General features: G+C 42.4%; 3 protein-coding genes across 8 annotated transcripts in view; all 3 read left to right on the top strand.

Annotated features, from left to right (window-relative positions):
- The first annotated feature begins 624 nt into the window (after window positions 1–624).
- LOC148773350 (endogenous retrovirus group K member 10 Gag polyprotein-like) lies at window positions 625–2,197 on the top strand. The gene is made up of 2 exons (XM_088834279.1): window positions 625–1,920; window positions 2,078–2,197. The coding sequence occupies exons 1-2, from the start codon at window positions 625–627 to the stop codon at window positions 2,195–2,197; spliced, it is 1,416 nt and encodes a 471-aa protein (XP_088690405.1).
- Window positions 2,198–6,011: 3,814 nt separating this feature from the next.
- LOC129555192 (endogenous retrovirus group PABLB member 1 Env polyprotein-like) lies at window positions 6,012–7,709 on the top strand. The gene is made up of 3 exons (XM_088834278.1): window positions 6,012–6,016; window positions 6,178–7,475; window positions 7,576–7,709. Exons 1-3 carry the CDS (start codon window positions 6,012–6,014, stop codon window positions 7,707–7,709), a joined length of 1,437 nt encoding a protein of 478 aa, XP_088690404.1.
- Window positions 7,710–17,760: 10,051 nt separating this feature from the next.
- Window positions 17,761–22,593, top strand: part of RPS6KA6 (ribosomal protein S6 kinase A6) — a 236,916-nt gene continuing 232,083 nt past the window's right edge. For 3 of the 6 annotated variants that reach the window (XM_055437958.2, XM_088833677.1, XM_088833678.1), the window contains exon 1: window positions 19,120–20,113. In XM_055437958.2, the coding sequence (XP_055293933.1) occupies window positions 19,919–20,113 (195 nt within the window). In that variant the 5' untranslated portion in view covers window positions 19,120–19,918. The other 3 variants (XM_088833679.1, XM_055437957.2, XM_055437960.2) reach the window with 3 other exon arrangements.

Genomic DNA, 22,593 nt, shown 5'->3' with positions numbered 1-22,593 from the left:
GTCAAAGAGTACAAAGTTACAGTTATGTGCGGGGAGCGGTGCGTCTCGGATGCCTGCCCTGGGAGCAGTCCTTGTTTCAAGGAGCCTGTAAAGGCAATTGCCCCCTGTCCCGCCACCCCTTTGACCATGTTGGATAAACATTAACCGTGGGCTAAGGCGGATGGAGGCAGGTGAGAAGGGTCACGGTAGCTTATGTTTAAGAGAAAAAACAAATTTGTTATTACCTTGCCTCTGACGGCCTGAAGGAAAAAGTCATTGTGTAAAAGAACAATTCTTTCTGTAACCATGGGGATATACATTCCTGATGTATTGACTAAAACTTTGTTTGTCCTTGCATATATAAGGAGCACTCTACATAATAAAGCATTGCATTGCTGTTATACACTGCAATCCTCTCGACCCCATCTTTTCTTTCTCCTTTTTTTTTTTCTAAGCCGACAGACGCCGATTCGTGTCGAACGTTGAATCGTCCGTGCAGGCACGGGCAGTTGGCGCCCAACGTGGGGCACGAAGACGGACGACTGTTGGCCGCTACCCGGACCACGTGAGTCTTGCTTTATAGAATTACAAGTTTAAGGTTACAAGTTTGAGGGGTAGGAAGGTTTATTGTCGAGAGTATAAACTATGGGACAAAATAATAGCCGGCAATTCTTTGTGCATATGCTACAAATCATGTTGAAAGACAGAGGCATTCGTGTTTCTACTCCACGGCTGAATGCGTTTCTGGCATTTGTAGAAGAAGTATGTCCCTGGTTTCCTAAAGAGGGGACAGTTAATTTAGAAACCTGGAAAAAGGTGGGAAAGCAAATTCAGGCACATTACACTTTGCAAGGGCCCGGAAAAATGCCTGTGGATACTTTTTCTCTGTGGTCCTTAATTCGAGACTGCCTGGACCTAGAAAATGGTGAGGAGTTGAGGCTTAAAGATAAGATACAGGATGATCCTCCTCCTCCAGAATCTAGTATTCCGCCGTTGCAGGAAAGTCCCCTCGATCCTGAGGATACAGAGACTTTAGAAGAAGCAGCTGCTAAATATCATCAGGAGGATTGGGAGCTGCTTATGACTGATGCAGCAGGGGAAGAGAAAGGGAAAACCTGTATCCAGGAACTAGAATGTTTAATGAAGCAGCTACTGTCTACCATTAAAGATAATGTGGATACTCCTCCTCTTAATAATTCTGCTGCTGCCCCCTTGTCAGGGCCAAAAAAGTCTATTTCTCCTTCCGCGCCTCCGGCGTATGCTTCTTTTCTATCCCCCCTCCAGCAAGCACTTAAACAAGCTCAACAAGAGGGCGAAGTTCTTGCTGGCTATCCCAAGGCATTTCCTGTTTTTGAGAATGCTAACCAACGCTATTATGAACCATTACCATTTAAACAATTGAAAGAATTAAAGGTAGCATGTGCCCAGTATGGTCCCACAGCACCTTTTACGCAAGCCATGGTAGAAAATTTAGGGGGTCAAAATTTACCTCCTAGTGATTGGAAGCAAATCGCCCGCGCTTGTCTCACGGGCGGCGACTATCTATTATGGAAATCAGAATTTACAGAACAATGTGGAGTTATAGCTGAAACAAATCAGAGACAAGGGCTTCCTACTACTTATGAAATGTTAATTGGAGAGGGCCCTTATCTAAATACTAATGCTCAATTAAATTACCATCCTGGGGCTTATGCTCAAATATCCAATGCTGCTCGTCAAGCTTGGAGAAAATTGCCCTGTTCGGCCAACAAAACAGAGGACCTCTCAAAAATTCGGCAGGGGCCAGATGAGCCATATCAAGACTTTGTTGCTCGATTATTAGAAGCAGTAGGAAAATTGATGGCCGATGAACAAGCAGGCATGGTGCTAACCAAGCAATTGGCTTATGAAAATGCCAACTCCGCCTGCCAAGCAGCCCTCCGACCCTATCGAAAAAAGGGGGTACTTTCTGATTACATTCGTATCTGTGCTGACATTGGGCCCTCATATATGCAGGGTATTACATTGGCTGCTGCCCTGCAGGGAAAAAGTATCAAAGAAGTTTTATATCAACAACAAATAAAAAATAAGAGGCGCCCCATCGCCTCTGGCAATGCAGGATGCTTTGTGTGCGGCCAGCCCGGGCATCGGGCTGCCTTTTGTCCGCAAAGGGGTAATACCAATAATGTCCGGACCCCCAATGTGTGCCCTCGGTGCAAAAAAGGAAAGCATTGGATAAAGGATTGCAAATCTAAAACAGACGTGCAAGGCAATCCTCTCCCTCCCGTGTCGGGAAACTGGGTGAGGGGCCAGCCCCAGGCCCCGAACCAATGTTATGGGGCCATGACGACCGAGCAGAGAGAAAACCATCAGGTGTCGCCAGCCTCCTCCGTGCCACCACCGGGAGTGCCGGCTTGGACCTCTGTGCCTCCACCTACACGGTATTAACCCCAGATATGGGTATGCAAGCCCTGCCTACCGGTGTCCATGGTCCATTACCTCAAGGCACCGTGGGGCTGCTGCTTGGTCGTAGCAGCACTACTATGGCAGGGTTGATGGTGGCCCCCGGAGTGATTGATGCAGATTTTGAGGGCGAAATTAAGATCATGGCACATTCGCCTCGCACTATTACCACTATTCCTGCAGGGAAAAGAATTGCCCAACTAATTTTACTCCCTATTGTTCCCGCGGGAAAAGCTCATTGTGTCACTCGCGGCACTGCTGGTTTTGGTTCCTCTGATGCTTATTGGCTCAAATCAATTGAGAACTCCCGTCCAGAACTAATGTTAAAAATTAATGGCAAACGTTTTGTAGGAATTCTTGATACTGGGGCCGATGTCTCTGTAATTGCCGAAAAACATTGGCCAAAAAACTGGGCAAAACATGCGGCTATTTCCACTTTGCAAGGTATAGGACAAGCTAATAACCCTGAGCAAAGTTCTGAATTGTTACACTGGGAAGATGGTGAAGGCCACCAAGGTGAAATGCGTCCCTATGTTCTTCCTAACATTCCTGTTAATTTATGGGGACGTGATGTGATGACATCCATGGGAGTGTACCTCTACAGCTCCAGTCCTCAGGTTGCGGCTCAGCTTTTTGATCAAGGGCTTCTTCCCTTTTCGGGGCTTGGAAAGCACGGCCAAGGAATGCCGCAACCTCTTTTATTGCGTTCCAATAATGACAGAAAAGGATTGGGCCATTTTTAATAGGGGCCATTGAACATCCCGCAACCCACGCTGATCCAATAACTTGGAAGTCGCCTGACCCTGTGTGGGTGGATCAGTGGCCCCTGTCAGCCGAGAAAATTGCAGCTGCCCAGCTTCTGGTGCGGGAACAGTTAGCGCTGGGTCATATTGAACCTTCTACTTCGCCCTGGAATTCTCCCATTTTTGTCATCAAAAAGAAATCTGGCAAATGGCGTTTACTTCAAGACCTACGAAGGGTTAATAACACTATGGAACTGATGGGAGCCTTGCAGCCAGGGTTGCCTTCTCCCATGGCCATTCCACGGCATGCCCACCTCATAATTATAGATTTAAAAGATTGTTTTTATACTATTCCTCTTGCTCCTCAGGATTGTCCTCGCTTTGCCTTCAGTGTACCCTCTACTAACTTTGCTCAGCCGATGGCTCGATATCACTGGAAAGTACTGCCGCAGGGCATGGCTAATAGCCCAACACTTTGTCAAAAATTCGTTGCTGCTGCTCTTTCTACCACACGAATTTCTTTCCCTGATGTATATATATTGCACTATATGGATGATATTCTTCTTGCCCACAGCAATGAGACCAGGTTGCTTCCTGCATACGGTTCCCTTGAAGTCTCCCTCACTAACGCTGGACTTTGTATTGCTAAGGAAAAGGTACAAACTTTTCCCCCTTTTTCTTATCTAGGATTTCGCCTGGAGCATACCGGTTTCTATACCCAACCTGTTAAGCTGTCTAGAGATAATTTGGTTACTCTTAATGATTTTCAAAAGCTTCTCGGTGACATTAATTGGCTCCGTCCTCAGCTGCGCTTAACAACAGGACAATTACAACCCTTATTTAACATTCTTAAAGGCGATCCTCATCCTTCCTCCCCTAGGACCTTGACACCGGAAGGAGAACAGGCACTCCAGCTGGTAGAAACTGCTATTTCCCAACAGCAGTCTGGGTATTGTGATTATCAAAAACCCTGGGGACTATATGTCTTGCCCTCTTCTCACTCTCCTACTGGAGTTCTTTTTCAGGAAACCCCCCTGCGTTGGATCCATCTTCCATCATCTCCTTCTCGTGTTTTGACACCCTACCATGTCCTTGTTTCCAAAATTATTGCCAAAGGCCGAACGGACTCTGTCCTGTATCTCGGGCAAGAGCCTTCCTTTATTTGTGTTCCTTTTTCTTGTGAACAACAGTCCTGGCTCTTTCAGTTCTCTGACGACTGGGGGTTAGCGCTCGCCGATTATCCTGGGCAAATTATTCAACATTATCCCCCCAACAAATTGCTACAATTTGCATGTACTCATTCATTTTTGTTTCCTAAGGTTGTTCACCAGAAACCCCTTCCTGATGGAATTACTGTTTTTACAGATGGGTCTTCAAATGGCGTCGCCGGACTTATTATTGATGGGATTCCATATTCCTGTCAAACTTCTTATCAATCGGCACAGGAAGTTGAACTCTTTGCCGTTCTCCGTGCTCTGCAACAAGTTCCTAACAGCCTTAATCTTTATTCTGACAGTCATTATGTAGTTCGTGCTCTCACGGTCCTTGAGACAGTGCCTTTTATAGGAGCCGTTAAATCTTCTATCTATGCTTTATTCTCTCATATTCAGCAACTTCTTCAAGCCCGGACGTCACCATGTTTCTTCGGTCACATTCGAGCGCACACTAACCTGCCTGGACCATTAACTTCTGGTAACGCTCTCGCAGATCACGCCACACACAGCATTTATTCTCTTACCCCCATTTCCGCTGCACAAGCTTCTCATGCCCTTCACCATCAAAATAGCCATTCTTTACGCTTGCAATTTGGTATTAGCCGAGAAGCTGCCCGGCAAATAGTTAAAACTTGCCCTACCTGTCCACAATTCTTTGTGGTTCCTTCCTATGGTGTTAATCCCCGTGGGCTACTGCCTAACGCGCTGTGGCAAATGGATGTCACGCACATTCCCTCTTTTGGAAAACTCAAATATGTGCATGTAACTGTTGACACTTTTTCTGGCTTCCTTTTAGCCTCCCTTCAATCTGGGGAAGCTAGCCGTCACTGCATTCAGCATTGCCTGCGTTGTTTTGCTACCATGGGAATGCCCCGCTGTTTAAAAACTGACAATGGTCCTGGATATACTGGTAAAGCTTTCCAAAGTTTCTGCAGTCGTTTTGGCATCGCACACAAAACCGGTATCCCTTACAACCCCCAGGGGCAAGGTATTGTTGAACGTGCCCATCAAACGTTGAAACATCAACTTAATAAATTAAAAAGGGGGACAGTGTACGGAGACACCCCTACTAACCTTCTTTCAGCTCAGTTCATTCGCTCAGTCGTGTCCGACTCTTTGCGACCCCGTGGACTGTAGCCTACCAGGCCCCTCCCTCCATGGGATTCTCCAGGCAAGAGTACTGGAGTGGGTTGCCATTTCCTTCTCCAGGGGATCTTCCTGACCCAGGGATTGAACCCAGGTCTCCTGCATTCCAGGCAGACACTTTAACCTCTGAGCCACCAGGGAAGCCCACTAACCTTCTTTACCACGCCCTATTCGTTCTGAACTTTTTGACTCTGGACCGCGATGGACGCTCTGCAGCTCAGCGATTTTGGCATCATGATGCGACAAAGGCGCGTCCTCTGGTAAAATGGAAGGATCCATTGCATGGCAAATGGTACGGCCCCGATCCTGTGTTAATCTGGGGAAGGGGTCATGTTTGTGTTTTTCCACAGGATGCCGAAACACCGCGCTGGCTCCCGGAAAGGCTGGTACGCACGGTGGAGGCGATCCCTGACTGCCCAGATGCAGCGCTTGATCCTGAGGGAAGCTGCCCCGTTGCCGACCAGTCAGCAGCTGAGAACACTGCTGCATGAGGCTCGCATAAACGCCGCTGAATCATCCTCGTCTTCTCCAACTGCAATTCTTATATCTTTGCTGCTCCTTTTAAATCAGTTAGGCTTTGCCACCGCGGATAAATCTTCTGCTCACCCAGCATTCAGGCCAGGGGTTTATCTCCTTGCTCTGACTGTATCTAGCTCGCTTTTTTCTTCTGAGGGAAATGTCTTCTTGTCATGGGCTCATTCTTATGCTGACTTTCATAACAGCTCCGCCTGCTGGGTTTGCACTGCTATGCCTTTGTCTGTAGTCGATGGGTTTCCTTGGTGGGTATCACCTGTACAACAAATGCATTTTCCTGCAGTCTGTGACTTTTTAATCCAGTATAAGCAATCTCACAGAAGTCTCCTCAATCTAAATGTCTCTGCCCTTCCTGAGTGTAATGACAGGGGTAATCAGAAGGCGAGCTCCTTGCTACAGTTCAACGTTAATGTGAGTTATAAGGCTGTTGAAGATGCATACCGCACTTATTCTAATACCAGCAAAAATAAGGCTCGTCCAAGTCGGTTTTTTGGAGAGTATTATCAGATCTGGGATGAGTACTTTTGGATGACTCCGGAGAAAGGACAGTTGCTGAGACAAGCAGACATTTGCTGGGAACAACGAGAACATCAACCTCATTTTGGGGGAAAAGACTTTGGAAAAAATTTGTTGAAGCATGTGGGCATTACCCCTATTTCTATGTGTACTCGGGTGATTGATGTAACCTTCCATTGTGATGTTCACCCCCTCTGGCCGGGATCCGATTGGGAAAACAGTCCCGGTATAAGATGGGTGGCTCCTAACGGGACAAAATGGATTTGTGGCTCTAATATTTGGCCCTGGCTTCCCCTTGGTTGGGTGGGACGTTGTAGTCTTGGATTTGTGTTTGCTCCTGGCCGAATCACTCGCTCTTCCATGAAAAACCCCGCTAATCTCCCTCTTTTGAAAGCCCGTTGGTCTCGGTCGGTTTTTCACTGGTATGATTATTTAACTGCTGTTTTTGTTCCTTCCCTTGGTAATGCTGATATCATGGCACATGTAGATGCCCTAACAAATTTCACACAGCAAGCCCTCCTAGATGCAAAAAGAGCTATAGAAGCTTTAAATGAAGAACAAAAACAAATGCGGAAAGCTGTTTTACAAAACCGAATGGCTCTAGATATTCTTACAGCTGCTCAGGGAGGGACCTGTGCTGTTATAAAAGTAGAGTGCTGTGTTTATATTCCTGATTTGTCTTCCAATGTTTCCGATGCTGTTAATGATATGAAAGAGCAAGTGGAGGCTATGCAAGACTCCTCTGTGCCATTTTTGGAACAAGTCAAATCATGGTTTCATACAGATTGGTGGAAAACTTTACTTGTGATTCTGTTTGTAGTTGTATGTGTGCTCTGTTGTGGTCCTTGTATTGTACAATGCTTATCCAATTTTATCACTCGCCAGCTCATGGCATTCACCCGTATTAAAAGGAATGGTTAACTTTTGTCTTACTGCCGCCCTACTTCCTGACGCCTCTTTTTGATTGCCCTCACTTATTAGATCTTTATCCAACATTAAAGAAATAAAAAGGGGGAGCTGCGGGGAGCGGTGCGTCTCGGATGCCTGCCCTGGGAGCAGTCCTTGTTTCAAGGAGCCTGTAAAGGCAATTGCCCCCTGTCCCGCCACCCCTTTGACCATGTTGGATAAACATTAACCGTGGGCTAAGGCGGATGGAGGCAGGTGAGAAGGGTCACGGTAGCTTATGTTTAAGAGAAAAAACAAATTTGTTATTACCTTGCCTCTGACGGCCTGAAGGAAAAAGTCATTGTGTAAAAGAACAATTCTTTCTGTAACCATGGGGATATACATTCCTGATGTATTGACTAAAACTTTGTTTGTCCTTGCATATATAAGGAGCACTCTACATAATAAAGCATTGCATTGCTGTTATACACTGCAATCCTCTCGACCCCATCTTTTCTTTCTCCTTTTTTTTTTTCTAAGCCGACAGACGCCGATTCGTGTCGAACGTTGAATCGTCCGTGCAGGCACGGGCAGTTATGTAGGATGAATAGCTCTAGAGATTATCTACAACATGATGATTCTAGTTAATAATACTGCATTGAATACTGGAAATTTGCTAAGATAATAGATTTCAGGTCCTCTTATCACACACTGAAAATGGTAACTGTGGGAGAATATGTTAATTACCTTGACTGTAGTAAACTTTGCACTATGTATATTGATTCATCATATAGTACATTGTAATCACTGCAGATGCTGATTGCAGCCATGAAATTAAAAGACGCTTGCTCCTTGGAAAGAAAGTTATGACCAACCTTGATAGTATATTAAAAAGCAGAGACATTACTTTGCCAACCAAGGTCCGTCTAGTCAAGGCAATGGTTTTTCCCGTGGTCATGTATGGATGTGAGAGTTGGACTGTGAAGAAAGCTTATCGCCGAAGAATCGATGCTTTTGAACTGTGGTGTTGGAGAAGACTCGAGAGTCCCTTATACTGCAAGGAGATCCAACCAGTCCATTCTAAAGGAGATCAATCCTGGATGTGCATTGGAGGGACTGATGCTAAAGCTGAAACTCCAATACTTTGGCCACCTCATGCGACGAGTTGACTCTGATGCTGGGAAAGGTTGGGGGCGGGAGGAGAAGGGGACGACGGAGAATGAGATGGCTGGATGGCATCACCGACTCTGTGGACATGAGTTTGAGTGTACTCCGGGAGTTGGTGATGGACAGGGAGGCCTGGCGTGCTGTGATTCATGGGGTCACGGAGAGTCGGACACGACTGAGCGACTGAACTGACTGACTGACTGACTGAAGCACATACAGTTTTTTTTTTTTTTAAAAAAGCTTTAATCTTGATTTAATTAAATGTCTAATGAAATATACTAGATCATACTCAAAGATGTAGAAAGCAAAGAAGTTATGTAGAAGCTGTGTTGCCTTTAAAAAAAAACTAAGAACTTTTGATGATTATATAGAATGGATTTTCTAGGAGTATGCTAAAGTTATAAGATTATTTTCTACTACATTCATGTTGAAAATCTCTTGAAACTAGACTTTAGGTCAATTCAATAATTTAAGAGTTAAATGAACTCTGAATCAGTAAGTGCAGAAGGAAAATAATGAAAGTAATTCTTTGCTTTATGATGGAAAGCCAATTCTTGGTTTTAAAAATCTTCTTTTGTCTAAATATGTCAGGATCCTGACATAGTCTACTTGGTATTATAGATATCTCTGATAGTGGTTCTGAATGTTACTAGTGAAATTAAAATGTTCTTCTGTTAGTTCCTAGTATCCAGGGACTCAAATCTGCATAAATGTTTGGGCTCCTTGAACATTCAGAATTCTAACAAGAAAAGTGTTGAAAGCGCTAGTCACTCAGTCGTGTTAGACTCTTGTGATTCCATGGACTGTAGCCCACCAGGCTCCTCTGTCCCTGGATTTCTCCAGGCAAGAATACTGGAGTGGGTTGCCTTTCCCTTCTCTGGGATATCTTCCCAACCTAGAGATCAAACTGGGGTCTCCTGCATTGTAGGCAGATTCTTTACCCTCTGAGCCACCAGGGAAACCCTTCTAATAATGAGAGGGGCTCTAAATAGGAAAAAAAATAAAATAAAATAAAAGACTTACTTAGGTGAGGCCAGACTTAAAGCAAATTCTCCTCCAGGGAGCTATCCAGGGTACTATATCACATTTACCTGAAGTTTTCCTGATCCATTGGACGAGAACCCTCTGCCCTTACCAGTGTCTACATATCTTCCTAATTTCAACTTGCTTATCTCTGACCTGCTGACCAGAAGTAACCCAGGAACACGTCACCTGCCTTTGTCTGTGGCCAATCTGAATCACTGAAGATGGTGATTGCAGCCATGGAATTAAAAGAAATTAAAAAATGCTTACTCCTTGGAAGGAAAGTTATGACCAACCTAGACAGTATATTAAAAAGCAGAGACATTACTTTGCCAACCAAGGTCCATCTAGTCAAGGCTATGGTTTTTCCAGTGGTCATGCATGGATGTGAGAGTTGGACTATAATGAAAGCTGAGCGCTGAAGACTTGATGCTTTTGAACTGTGGTGTTAGAGAAGACTCTTGAGAGTCCCTTGGACTGCAAGGAGATCCAACCAGTCCATCCTAAAGGAGATCAGTCCTGGGTGTTCATTGGAAGGACTGATGCTGAAGCTGAAACTCCAATACTTTGGCCACCTGATGTGAAGAGCTGACTTATCTGAAAAGATCCTGATGCTGGGAAAGATTGAAGGCAGGAGGAGAAGGGGACGACAGAGGATGAGATTGTTGGATGGCATCACCAACTCAATGGACATGGATTTGGGTGGACTCCGGGAGTTGGTGATGCATAGGGAGGCCTGGCATGCTGCGGTTCATGGGGTCGCAAAGAGTCGGACATGACTGAGCGACTGAACTGAACTGAACCTGAATATATATATATATATATAATTTTTTTTTTCTGTAACCAACTCCAAATTTGCCTGTTTTCCCAGTTGAACTCCTAATATAGGGCACAAGGAAAAAGGCACTTTTATTAACTTCAACTATGTTTATTAATAATAAGTTATTAGCATGTCAAATGCTTTTATATAATGAAGCCTTAAAGTGCTTCACTGGGGTTTGTATCCTATCTGAGATGCTGCCTCCTGGGCTGCAGTCCTCATTTTGCCCCAAATAAAACTTACAGCTCTCAAGTTGTATATCTTTTTTTAGTTGACACTTATGGTGACCACGAAGGGACCCAGAGTGGACTTCCTTCTTTCGACTGGACTCCAAGAGGAACCAGAGCTTTGGTACCAGCAGCGGCCCTCTGCAGCCATCCACCTCTTCGGGGAGTGCAGATAAATTTGGATCAGATGCCTCACACATGACCTTCAATCAAGACTGGAAGAAGACATAATTTAAGGAACTGTCTCCAACCTGGATGGAAGGACCTTTCTATCAGGTACTCTTAACTAATTCATGCCCAGTGAAATTGAAGGGAAATTGATTCTTCAGTTAACTCCCTCTTCCAAAGGCCCCTAAGCTGGACTGGTCCATAGAGAAGCCTGCTGACCACAAACTCACCTTAAAACAATGCTCAAACAGAGGAAACTACACTACACAAGGATGAGAAGAAGATGACATCAGAAGTAGACAGCTTGCCCAAAATGATGATCTGATTTTTATGATCATTTATAATGTTTCCTTGATTCCTTGGACCCGGGCCTATCAATCAAATGTTTTCTATCATGGACATGATTCTATGCTAGTTTACAACTCAATCCAATTGTTGGGTTGTGGCCAATTACCTGTGCCTATTACTTCTGTGTTACCTTGGTTGATTTCTGTTCTTTAGGGCTCTGATTGGATACCCCCTAGGAAATTTGTTTTAGATGAGTGTTTAGTCCTGTTCTATCTATTCATAATAATTCTAGATGGGATCCTCTCACCTGGCCAATTAAAAATACCTGCTCTGAGGCTGGCCATAGATTTAAGCTTTCTCTTAGGGTCATTTAAACTCAATCGGAGTGATGAGCTAAGTCTCAATAAGAAATTAACTTCTCATCTATTTGGGGCTTCCCTGGTGGCTCAGACAGTAAAGAGTCTGCCTACAAAGTGGGAGACCCAGGTTCGATCCCTGGGTTGGGAAGATCAACTGGAGAAGGAAACGGCAACCCATTCCAGTATTCTTGCCTGGAGAATCCCATGGACAGAGAAGTCTGGTGGGCTACAGTCCACGGGGTCGCAAAGAGTCGGACACGACTGAGCAACTTCACTTTGTAAATTTTTTTTTTTCTTTTGCAGTTTAAATTTGCACTTTCCAATTCTCTATAACTTTTATATGAATTTTTAAAACCTGAAATCTGAATGAATCATACAGGCTTTTTGAACAAAATTCCTCTCTAAAATATCTGTCTCTTACTTTGGCTAATTATAACTTAAAACAGTAGTTCTTAAAGTGTGGTCCCAAGACCAGTAGTATCACCTGGGAACTTGGTAGGAATGCAAATACTCAGTCCCCAACCCAGATTTAATTAATCAGAAACACTGAGGCTCAGCAATCTGTGTTTTGACAAAGTCCTGCACGTTATTCTGATGCACACTTACCAATAACTTAGAGTACAATGTCAATAAGACCATGACCATAAGTCTGAAATTATCTGATTCCATTTAAAATAATTCTTATTTAGAAATTGTAAATACCAGGGGAACCTAGTGAACAGGATAGATGGGTCCAGCTGAGTCAGTTAACTTTTTCCAGCTAAATTGTATGACCACGGAAATCTTTTATTATTACTTCAGTCATAGGAACTCTAAACACATATTTTATTGCAGGTGACAAGAGTTTTGCAAACTATATGCAAAAGACACTTTGAAACTAGGTAAATTGGTAGGTAAACAAATTTACATTTTTATTATTGTTATACAGATTTATGAGTTATGTTTGAAGTATGGGTAGTGTAACGTTGTTACTCTCATATCCTTAATGAAACAATGGTCCACCTTTAACTCAGAAGGAACTCTCCATAACAAAGTTCTAAAATTTGCAGGGACCCAAATGAAAAATGTTGAGTTAAGGAAGAGACATCAAATGAGTGGCTCACATTAATTGGCTCCACCTGGGTGAATAATACTGTGAGGATGTGGGCAGCCAGATTACCTTCACATCTGGTGTTATTGCTTGGGTTTATAAAAATGTATCTGTTTTGTCACCTACAGCTGGTTATGACATTTATGTATGCTATCCTAGGAATTAATTTCCTGTTTCATAGATCCATCATCCTAACATTTTAGAAAACCTACCAGTAAGACTGTTTTTTTTTTTTCCCCAGAAAATATCATTATAACCAAATATGTTGGCTGGTATTGAAGATATTTAGAAATAAAAAGAAAATAAAATGTTATTTCTTGATATTTTGCCTATATATAATACAGCAGAACTCCTTTGTAACATGTGCCATTGTTAAATGGGTTAGAAGTCTAGCTAAACCATAAAATATAATAATAATAAATTTTCATAAAAATCTTAGGAGTTAGACTACAAACAATGGTAACTACTCTTCCCCTTCTCTAGTATCATTAAGGGATTTTGTTCTCCGTGTACTATAAACTTTAGTTACTGTCCAAAGAGAAAAACTTCTAAACTATAGCCATATTCATCATTTATTTACTGCTTAATCTCATTCAACAAAAATAAAACATATTTCACAGGTATGTGTGACTTGCTCACCCTTTTGAAATTGATTTGTAGAGGGACCAAAGTTACTTAGTATTTTTAAAGAACACAAGTTATCGGACAATCCTGAGGACTAGTTTAAATATAATAAGTATTTGCGGAAACTTAAAAATTTCCTGTTTCTGCGCACAGATCCCATTTTTTATATATTTAAATCAGAATATCTTCAAGTAAAATATTGGGATATTTTTCTATTAGTGCTTTTATGTTCTATGTTGATTCATCACTTTCCAGTTATTTGGATTATAAACTTTGGGGAACTAGGCAGAGAATGCTGAGGGACTGTGTGGCTCGTTCTATAATTATACCTCAAATAAGCAGTATATGTATATGTCACAATCTAGGAACAAGACGGAGAAGGCAATGGTAACCCACTCCAGTACTCTTGCCTGGAAAATCCCATGGACAGAGAAGCCTGGTGGGCTGCCGTCTATGGGGTCGCACAGAGTCGAACACGACTGAAGCAACTTAGCAGCAGTAGCAGCAGGAATAAGAACCACAATGTAGGATATGTGGGTGGTCTGTGATCTGCTGATCAAAGGCCCTTGGTTCATATTTCACACCCCCTTAGTGGGGCCGAGATGAGTTTGTTTTTATCTCATATGGGTTGGCTAACTTTTTTCGGCTAAACTGCATGACCACCCACTTTTACACCTGACCCTGGTCATCTGATGTGTGCCATTTGTCACAGGGCAAAGAAGTCAGTGTAGAGGTTTATGTACCCTTTCCCTAGTTCTGAAAATACTCAGAAAACATGCTCTAATGTTGGTAGAACCCATTGCATCATCCTTTATGATGAATAATATATTATTTAGAAACTATTTAAGTACATCCCAGTTCCAGAACAACCAAAACCTTGCCAAACACTTTTTAAACTTTTAATGCTACAATAATTGGAAATCCAGAGATACATAGGCATATAGAAATTTTGAGGCGAAAATGTCCTGACAGCTGAAGGGAAAGCAATAAACTCTCCTGTGTATACTTATAAAAAATTTAGAATTTTAAGTTCCAGTCTTCCTTACTACAGGCCTTTGTGCTTAAATAAAGTCATCATGTTTTTCACCAACAGTTCAAGGGCTTTCTCATTTAGTAGAAATTAGATCTAATAGTTCCTGGTTACCAATAACTTAAAATGAGGTAATATGTCCTTGATACAAGGAGTCAACACAGAACAGATAGGCATTAAACTTCTCAAGAGTTAAGTACTGTCCTACATTTTTATAACAGACCACAGTTGTAACATTGTGTCTGGTTAAAGTAGAAATATTGTTTGTCCATCCAGCACGTTTATTGAGCACCATATGCTGTGAATGCAGAACTTAATTAATTCACTACCATCAAAAACTCAAAGTTCACTGGTAAAGAAAGATAAAGAAATGTTGAAACTAGTATATGGAAAAGATGTTATAGAAGTACAGAGGAATGGGTGACTAATTTATCCCTGGGATGAGTGGAAAGAAGGAATGAAGAGGGGAAGTTAAGCTCTAAGAGGCTTCACAGAGCACCAGAGTGGGGTAAGAGGTTTGGCACCAGGCAGACCTCGTTTTAATCATAGATTTTTCATTTATTATCTGTGAGGTTTTGGGAAAATCATTGAATCATAGGCTCAGGTGCCTCATCTGTAAAATATAGATAATATAAATTTTTACAAGTTCTTATGTAGGCTAAATGAATCCATGAAGAGCATAAGCCTGGAGCACAGTCGGCTCTTCTCTCAGTAAACAGTAGTTAATATTGACTGCTATTAAGAGAAAGTTATCTACAAAGACTAGGATAGGGAAGAGACAATAACATGTGCATAAATATGACTGGAATATAAAATGGTACATGAAGCTAGGAAGATAGAGGCCAGATGGTGAAAACATTTAAACATCTGCATTCAGAGTTAAGGAGTTTGGGTATTTTACTGGAGATGATAAAAGAATCACTGGAAAAATTTGATCACTGGGCTGCCAATGAGGAGAATGGTTTGAGGAGAGAGTATAAATTTAGAGTCAGAGAAATCAGTTAAGAGGAATCATTGTTATAATTGGTTCAAGTAAATATTTTATGAAGTGAACTGAGTCAATGGCAGTGGGGATGGAGCAGACATTTAAAAAATAATTGAGATAGAAGAAAAAAGACTTGTTAACTAATGGAAAGATTTGAAAAACGAGAGTCTATTAAAACCATTGAGTTGAGGATGGGAACTTAATTTTTTTTTAATGAGACATGTATATTTAAATATTGGAGAAAAAAAAATGGCAACCCACTCTAGTACTCTTGCCTGGAGAATCCCATGGACAGAGGAGCCTGGTGGGCTACAGTCCATGGGATCTCACACATTCAGACATGACTGAGTGACTAACACACACACACACACGTGTCTATATATTAAGGAAAATGTTGAATGAATGAACATACATGAAAGTTAAATTTTATATAGAATAATACATTCATAGTGAGGAAGCTTCTTAATATAGTTGATGTGGTGTATTTATCAAATGCATAGGAGGAAAGGACAAATTCATTCATTTAGAAAAATTTACTGAGTATCATTATGCTAGGTGATGGAGGGAATAAATAAATAAATCATATATCACATGTTTATTAGTATTATCAAGAAAAAGCAGGGTGAGGCTAGATAGTTATGGGTGTTTTAGAACGGATGGCCATAAAAATACTCAAATGATATTTGAGTCTAGTGGGTGGTAGAGTCATTAATTATTCTGAAGACTAGGCAAGGATCAGGTTAGTTAGGGTCAAATCTAGAATTCAGTTAGGTATCCAAATAGAATAAGCAGTTGCATGTACAAGTCTATACTTCAAGAAAGTGTTTATGGTTAGAGATAAAATTTGACAGTCTTCAGCATACAGATGGGATTTAAAGCCGTGAAACAGGATGGGATATGGGAATACCTAAAATGTTGGGGAAGGTATAGGTAAAGGACTGAGCCCTGAAGTTCCAGTTTTAAGAGATTAGGAAGATGAAGGATGATATAGCAAAGGACTTGGAGAAGAAATGGCCAATGATGTAGAAGGAAAATGAACAAATGTTTTGCTCTGGGGGCCAAGTGAAGATAATGTTTGAAGAGACATGAACTGCTTCAAATACTAATGAGTGATCCAGCAAGTAGAAGTCAGTAACAGCATGCTTTTTGCTGACAGGAAAGGTCCAGTAGAGGAGGAAAATAGATGGTGTGAAAGGGGCAGGCAGGAAGTGAAAGAACTGCAGAACAAGGCCTTTGAGTAGGCAAGAAAAGATGATATTCAGTGCTCAAAGCATTGGCGGAGGCAAGGTAAGTTCAGCCAAAGGGAAGTCTACCTCCATGTGGGCACACGCTCACATATTTTCACTGTTTATAGTCCCATGTCTCCACTACTTTCAAAGCTTTCATTTTTATAGAATCATATTCTTAGAACTTACTTTCTCCCTAGGGTTTTAAGCTGAGTAGGTGAGAATAATCTACTAGTGATCTTTGATTGCGATTCAGGTACAATCTTTGGTTCACTTTACTTTGCCAGTGCTAGAAGTTAGATGGTGAAATAAATAGAGAGCATAGTTTAACGTTTTCCGTGGAGCACAGCATCACAGTCCTAGGTGTAGTACGTGGAGGGGGGTATTATTTTATGTCTACCATTAGAAACCTCTCCAAAGTACTGAGCTGGCTTAGTCGCTGTTACAGTTGCTCTTTCAAGTTCTTTGAAGTGTCAAATGTGGAATAACATTTTTACTCTAGGTTTTGAAGTATTTCCCATGTATTGATCATCTCCCATGCATGAGGCTATACTTCATCTCAGTTAAATTGCTAGCACCTGGTACAGTGTGTGGCTTAGAGTAGCAAAGCAGTAAATGTTTGATTTGGAGAAGAGAGAAAAATGATAATTTCTGTCACTACAGGTCCAATATCCTCAGAGCAGAGTGGAAATGAAGTTAGCTTCGTAAACTCTGCCTCCACTGCCTCACGTTGAGTCTAATAAGTGGTGTACAGTTATGTATGTGAATACTGGAAACACGGGGTGTTATCAATAGTATGAAGACAACCAGCGTAAATACCAACACTGTGAGCAGGACGAGAGGAGAGCGGGGAGTTAGGGAGCGCAGTTGTACTACTTTATTTTAAACGGATTTTATTCCTGCCTCCAGCTTCTATGAGGCTAATGTATAATGGACTAAAACCCCTGCCTTAATATTACCAAATGGGCGTGCTCGGTGTATAGGGCACCTGCTTTTGCAAGCCCTGAAAGCAGGTATTCCTGGAGTCCTCCTCTGACACTGACTCCTCCAAATGCTCATGAGGGACCCCAGCTCCCGAATTCTCTTTGAGACTCCTGCTGGCAAGGCTGCTCTGTTGACTTGCGAGGGCCTGCTGAGCATGTGTGAACAGCGCCGCGCATGCTCCGTGGAGCGCGCAGGTTTACCGAGGAGCTAGCAGAGGATTTTACTACGCCTCTCCCGCCTTCCCTGCCCAGTAAGCCTCTCTCCCCTCTCTCCCAACTCCCACCACGCGATCCCTCGCACCTCCCCGCCTACCCCCTGCCCACCCCACCCCCACCCCCACCCCCACCCCGCTTCACCCTAGGCTGGGGAATCTCCACTGACGTTTGGGTGACGCTGCCGTGCCGCCGCGGTCGGGAGTTCCAGGCGCCGCACAGGTAACGCAGCCGCTGCCGCCATATTGACAGAGCTGGGAGGGGGCCCGAGGGAGCGGGGAGCTGGCAGGGGTGCGGGTGGGGGGGGAGTCACCGCCGAACGACTGTCGCGGCGTTGGCGGCAGTGGTGAGTACAAACCGAGCGGCAGACCTTGGAGAGGCAGCACAGAGTTGTCTTCTCCGTGGGGAGCAGCAGCCTGCGGTGGCGACGACCCCTTGCTCCGAGTCTTTGAGGGACCCCACGGCGAAGGCAGCTGTCGCTGAAGGCGAGGCTGGGGATCCCGGCGGCGGCGGCGGCGGCGGCGCAGTGGCAGGCAGGCTCCAAAAACGGGATGCGCGGCCGCGCGGGCAGTTGGCAGCTCCTGTTCGAGTGCTCCTGAAGGGGCGATGCTACCGTTCGCTCCTCAAGACGAGCCCTGGGACCAAGAAATGGAGGTGTTTGGCGGCAGCGCAAGCAGCGGCGAGGTTAGTGTGGTGGCCAAGAGGGGCTGGGGCCACCCCCTTCCTCCTCTCAAGACCGTTGCTGGGGGGCCCGGGGGAGAAGGGGCATGGGGCTGGGAAGCGAGGTGCCAGGCCAGGCCCTTTGAGGCTGCGGGGCGGCGGACAGCGCTCTGCCCGAACCGCGCTTTCTCTTGGAAGCCGGCGGGGATTGGGCGGCGGGCTCGGGAGTCAGGAGTAAGTGCAGCCCGGGCCGGGCTTGGCCTCGGGGGAGTGTCTGCCTTGCGGGCCACGCCAGAGTTGTGACTAAGTTTCTTCACTTTTCGACCTGAAGTGGAACTGGGGGATACGCCAGGTGCCCGCGCCTGGCTCCACATGTCTCTCTTTCTCCGCTGCGCCAAGTGTGCTAGCTGCCAATTTGAGGGACAGCTGATGACTCCAGCTCTCTATTGAACACCGGGTGCTTTAGGAACCCAGCGCAACAGAAACAGCAAGGTGACGAACTCTGGGGACATTTACACATAGGGATGAATGCTCCTTAGTTACTTTTCTCATTTCTTTGTGACTTGTTGTGGTTCTTTGTAACAACCTAAGTGGAGATTAACTGGAGGCAAGGTTTCTTTATCTCCACTCAGGTGATGTTCTGCAGCCTCCTTGGCGGTCTCCTGAATTCTACCGCCCTCTTTCGTCCCTTCTCCCTTTGCCCAAATGCTGTCCCCTCCCCGTTGGTCAGTGAAAGAACAGGCAAAGTAAACTCCAGCCCTTATAAGAGGAATCTTTGGTAAGACAGCGAGGTTCAACCAAAATATTTTGGTTCGCCTCTCTTCCCACTCTTCTTACTTCCGAAACTGTTCTGGTTACGCTTTGGTCAGCTGTGCAGTGAGAACTCAGATGTGCACAGGTTCTTTGTTTTTTATTATTGTTGCTTTGTTGTTTTTGTTGTTATTATTATAAGCAGGCAGCGTTTAAACACAAAAACAATACTTTTGGGAAAGTCCGATGTTTTTCTGATAACCTAATTGATTGACAGCCTGGAATACTGTAGAGGCCATCACGAGATTACAGATCTCCTAAAATTTTGAAGGCCAAATTGATTCACAGTAGGATATTTTGAGGTAGGACTCGAAATCCTCCACATCTCTAGGTGCAGATTTGTCTTTTAAGTACTTGCTTCATCCTTAAAAATATACTTTGGACTGCTGTCTGTTTAATTTGTTCTTTTTCTTTTCAAGTTTCCAGCTGAACTGGGGTTAAAATTACATGCCAGAATAACATTTAATAAGAAACGTAGTGGAAATATGGAAGAAGTCTGAAGTTGAACCCTCCATATTTATAGGAAATATTTTACTAGTACACTAAGGAATTCCTAGATACATTTTAATATTCTGCATCTCTTAAGAACAGGATAAATGAAGAGGGGTTTGTTTCTTCTTGGAATGTTTCATACTTGCAAGAATTTTCTAGAAGATTACTCAAGGGAAGAGGAATTTTGTTTAATTTGTGTATGTAATCTTTTGACTTATAGTTCTAGGCATCTGGTTTATAAAAACAGTTAAATGCTTGGATAAAAGGTTGGGATGGGAGGGGGGAACCATTCGCATGCTGGCTATTATTTTTCTTAACTTTGAATGTAGAAATGTTTTAAATTGTAATTACCGCATATGGTTTTTTTTATTGTTTGCAGTATGTTTTAGGTATTATAGAGATTTAACAATGGGTCTCTCTACCTCAGCAATTTGGAAAAATACTGGAGTGGAAATTGTTAATCCCTATGAAGTAAAACGAAAGGTGAAGGTAATGTGGTAAAGATAGTATTTCTGCCTTCTTTGTCTAAAACAGTTATGATTGGTTAGATTTAACCCTGCAAGTGACTTAATTAAACTTTTTTCTAAAACAAATATTCTAGGTGAAAACACTACATCGACCTGCTTAGACCTGTTTAGTACTCAGAACAGGTTGTGTTTGTTGTTGTTGTATTGATGTTTGTTTATAATGGCTTTCTTTTGATAAGGAGACACTTTTACTTCCCAGAATTTATATTTATTTTAATTACATGTTTGTTGATGTTGGCTTTAGAAATGTTAACCGTTGAATGTGAGCTTTGCAGCCCTCAATCATGATAGTTTTTAGGACCTCAATCATGATAGTTTTTAGGACTAAGGGTGCTTTCATTGTAGAATATATTTTTTGAATATGTGTTGAAGTCCTTAAAGAAAATGTAAGTACGAATCTGTTAACTTTAATGTTAAAGGAAACTTTAATGTCTATTTCTGTGTATTAAATTCTGATAAAATTAAAGATTGTATACACTATCATATTTTGTGGAGTTTTTTTCAACATCTTTTGCTGTCTTGTTTCATGGGCAGTTGTTAACCTTTGAATTATCATTCAGAAGTGTGATGATTGGTTGTTTAGCCTCTTAACATATTTTTGCACAGGAAAAAAATTATTAAGGATAGTTATGTTTTTATACCAGTGTACAGTAACGAGGTATAATGATGAAGAGTCTAATCACTATAACATTGTTCAATGGGAAATGTGTCAGAGGTTTAAACAAGAATTAGATTGTTTCCAGTGACAGGTGGAGAATGGGCTTGAAAGGGGAAATATCGGCTCTATTTGCTCCTGAGAAAGAGGGTTCTTGGGAGAGGGGATAATAGGATAAGCAAGAAGCTTTGGTTGTGAGAGCTCTTTCAGGGACTGTCTCAATTAGGTCTATTGGGAATAGGGACTTCAAAGGATATTATTCCTCAGGCAGCCATAATTTTAGCTATTGCCTGAATTCTGTCAACATCAGGGAAGAGATATAATGATGAAAAGCCTAATCACTATAAAATTGTCCTATGGGAAAATGTGTCAGAGGTTTCAAGGAAGAATTAGGAGGTGTGATGGGTGTTGGTCATTCCTGGACAAAAGTCATTAAGAATCGCCTGTTTTAGTGGTAAAGTGGACTTTTCATGAAGTAGTGCCATGTACACAGTTTGTGCATTTTGTATTTTGGTGAGAGAGTACTTGATTCCTGATGGAGTTTGTTATAGAATTTTCAAATTGTATATTATATCACCATATTATATTAAATATTTATTGGTACTTTTATATTATTTTTTAGCATACTGCTTTTGTTTAAGGAAGTTAGTTTTGAAAGTAATACAGTTCGTTGCTAAAACAGTTTGGGGCTAAAGCCACTGACTCTAAAAATTTAACTAGGACATCAGATATATGGCAGATTGGGTAAAACTGCTAATTTTAATTAATTTCATGAGACCCTGTAGTAATAGAGGAAAGAACATGGGCTTTGGAGGCCAGTTTAATGTAGGTTCCAATTTCACCTCCAACTTATACTAGCTCCACTGCAAGTTACCTAACGTCTCTGAGCTTCAGTTTCTTCATCTCTAAATGGGAGAAAAACTGTTTTCAAGAGTTGTTATATAGAAACTAAATACTTTGCTGTGTTTAATTCCTTAGCAAAATGATTGCACATAGTATGTATCCAGTTTCTTCTCTTTCCCTTCAGTCACCTCTTTTTTCTGCCCCTAAATTCTGAATTATTGTCAACTATATTAAAACCTTGGGATTTAGATAGCCATGGTCATAGCTCCAGTTTTCCTTATTACGAGTGGTTTTTCATAAGATCTCTTTCTTAGATCATTTCATTTAAGTATATTGATCACATTTGTAATGATAGGATGATTAAGGATGAAATATGAAGTTGTATTTGGGAACACTTTGGGGGATAAGGAGAGGCAAATAATTTGTTATAGCTAGCTAATGAGATGTTTCATTGACATTTTTCCTATTCTGAACTTTTGTCATGGTAGGAATTGGTTCAGTTCATGAAGTGTTTATTGGGTACAAGACAGTTCAGTACATAACATTATAATGTGAAATGTCTAAAAATATACCATCCTGAATCCCGCCCCAACCACATGGATTTACATTCAGGTGGGCAAGATAGTCATATGCAGAAACTGCTATTATACAAATTACAAGACCATCAACAATGAGGTGGCTGTGGTGGTGCTTTAGGGAGTAGATTTAATAAGGCATTGTGAAAGAGGTGGAATTTGAGCAGGGCATTACAGAGTGGATAATATTTTCACAGATTAAAGGAGCCTATTTCTGGTGGATGAGGGCAGTGTAAGCAAAGGCATGGATATGTTCTTGGAGGAAGGAGGAGTATGATTTGCTAGGATATAAGTCTATGATGTGAGAATGGGAATATAGTGTGATATGAGGTATTCATCTAAAGGTAGGCAAGGCCCAGATTGTATGGG

The sequence above is a fragment of the Moschus berezovskii genome, chromosome X (genome assembly GCF_049115385.1).
Source record: "Moschus berezovskii isolate FMDL1 chromosome X, NW_MosBer_1.0, whole genome shotgun sequence".
Classification (NCBI taxonomy): Eukaryota; Metazoa; Chordata; class Mammalia; order Artiodactyla; family Moschidae; genus Moschus; species Moschus berezovskii.
The sequence above is the reverse complement of the archived record's forward strand: the minus strand, read 5'-3'. Positions and strand labels throughout refer to the sequence as shown.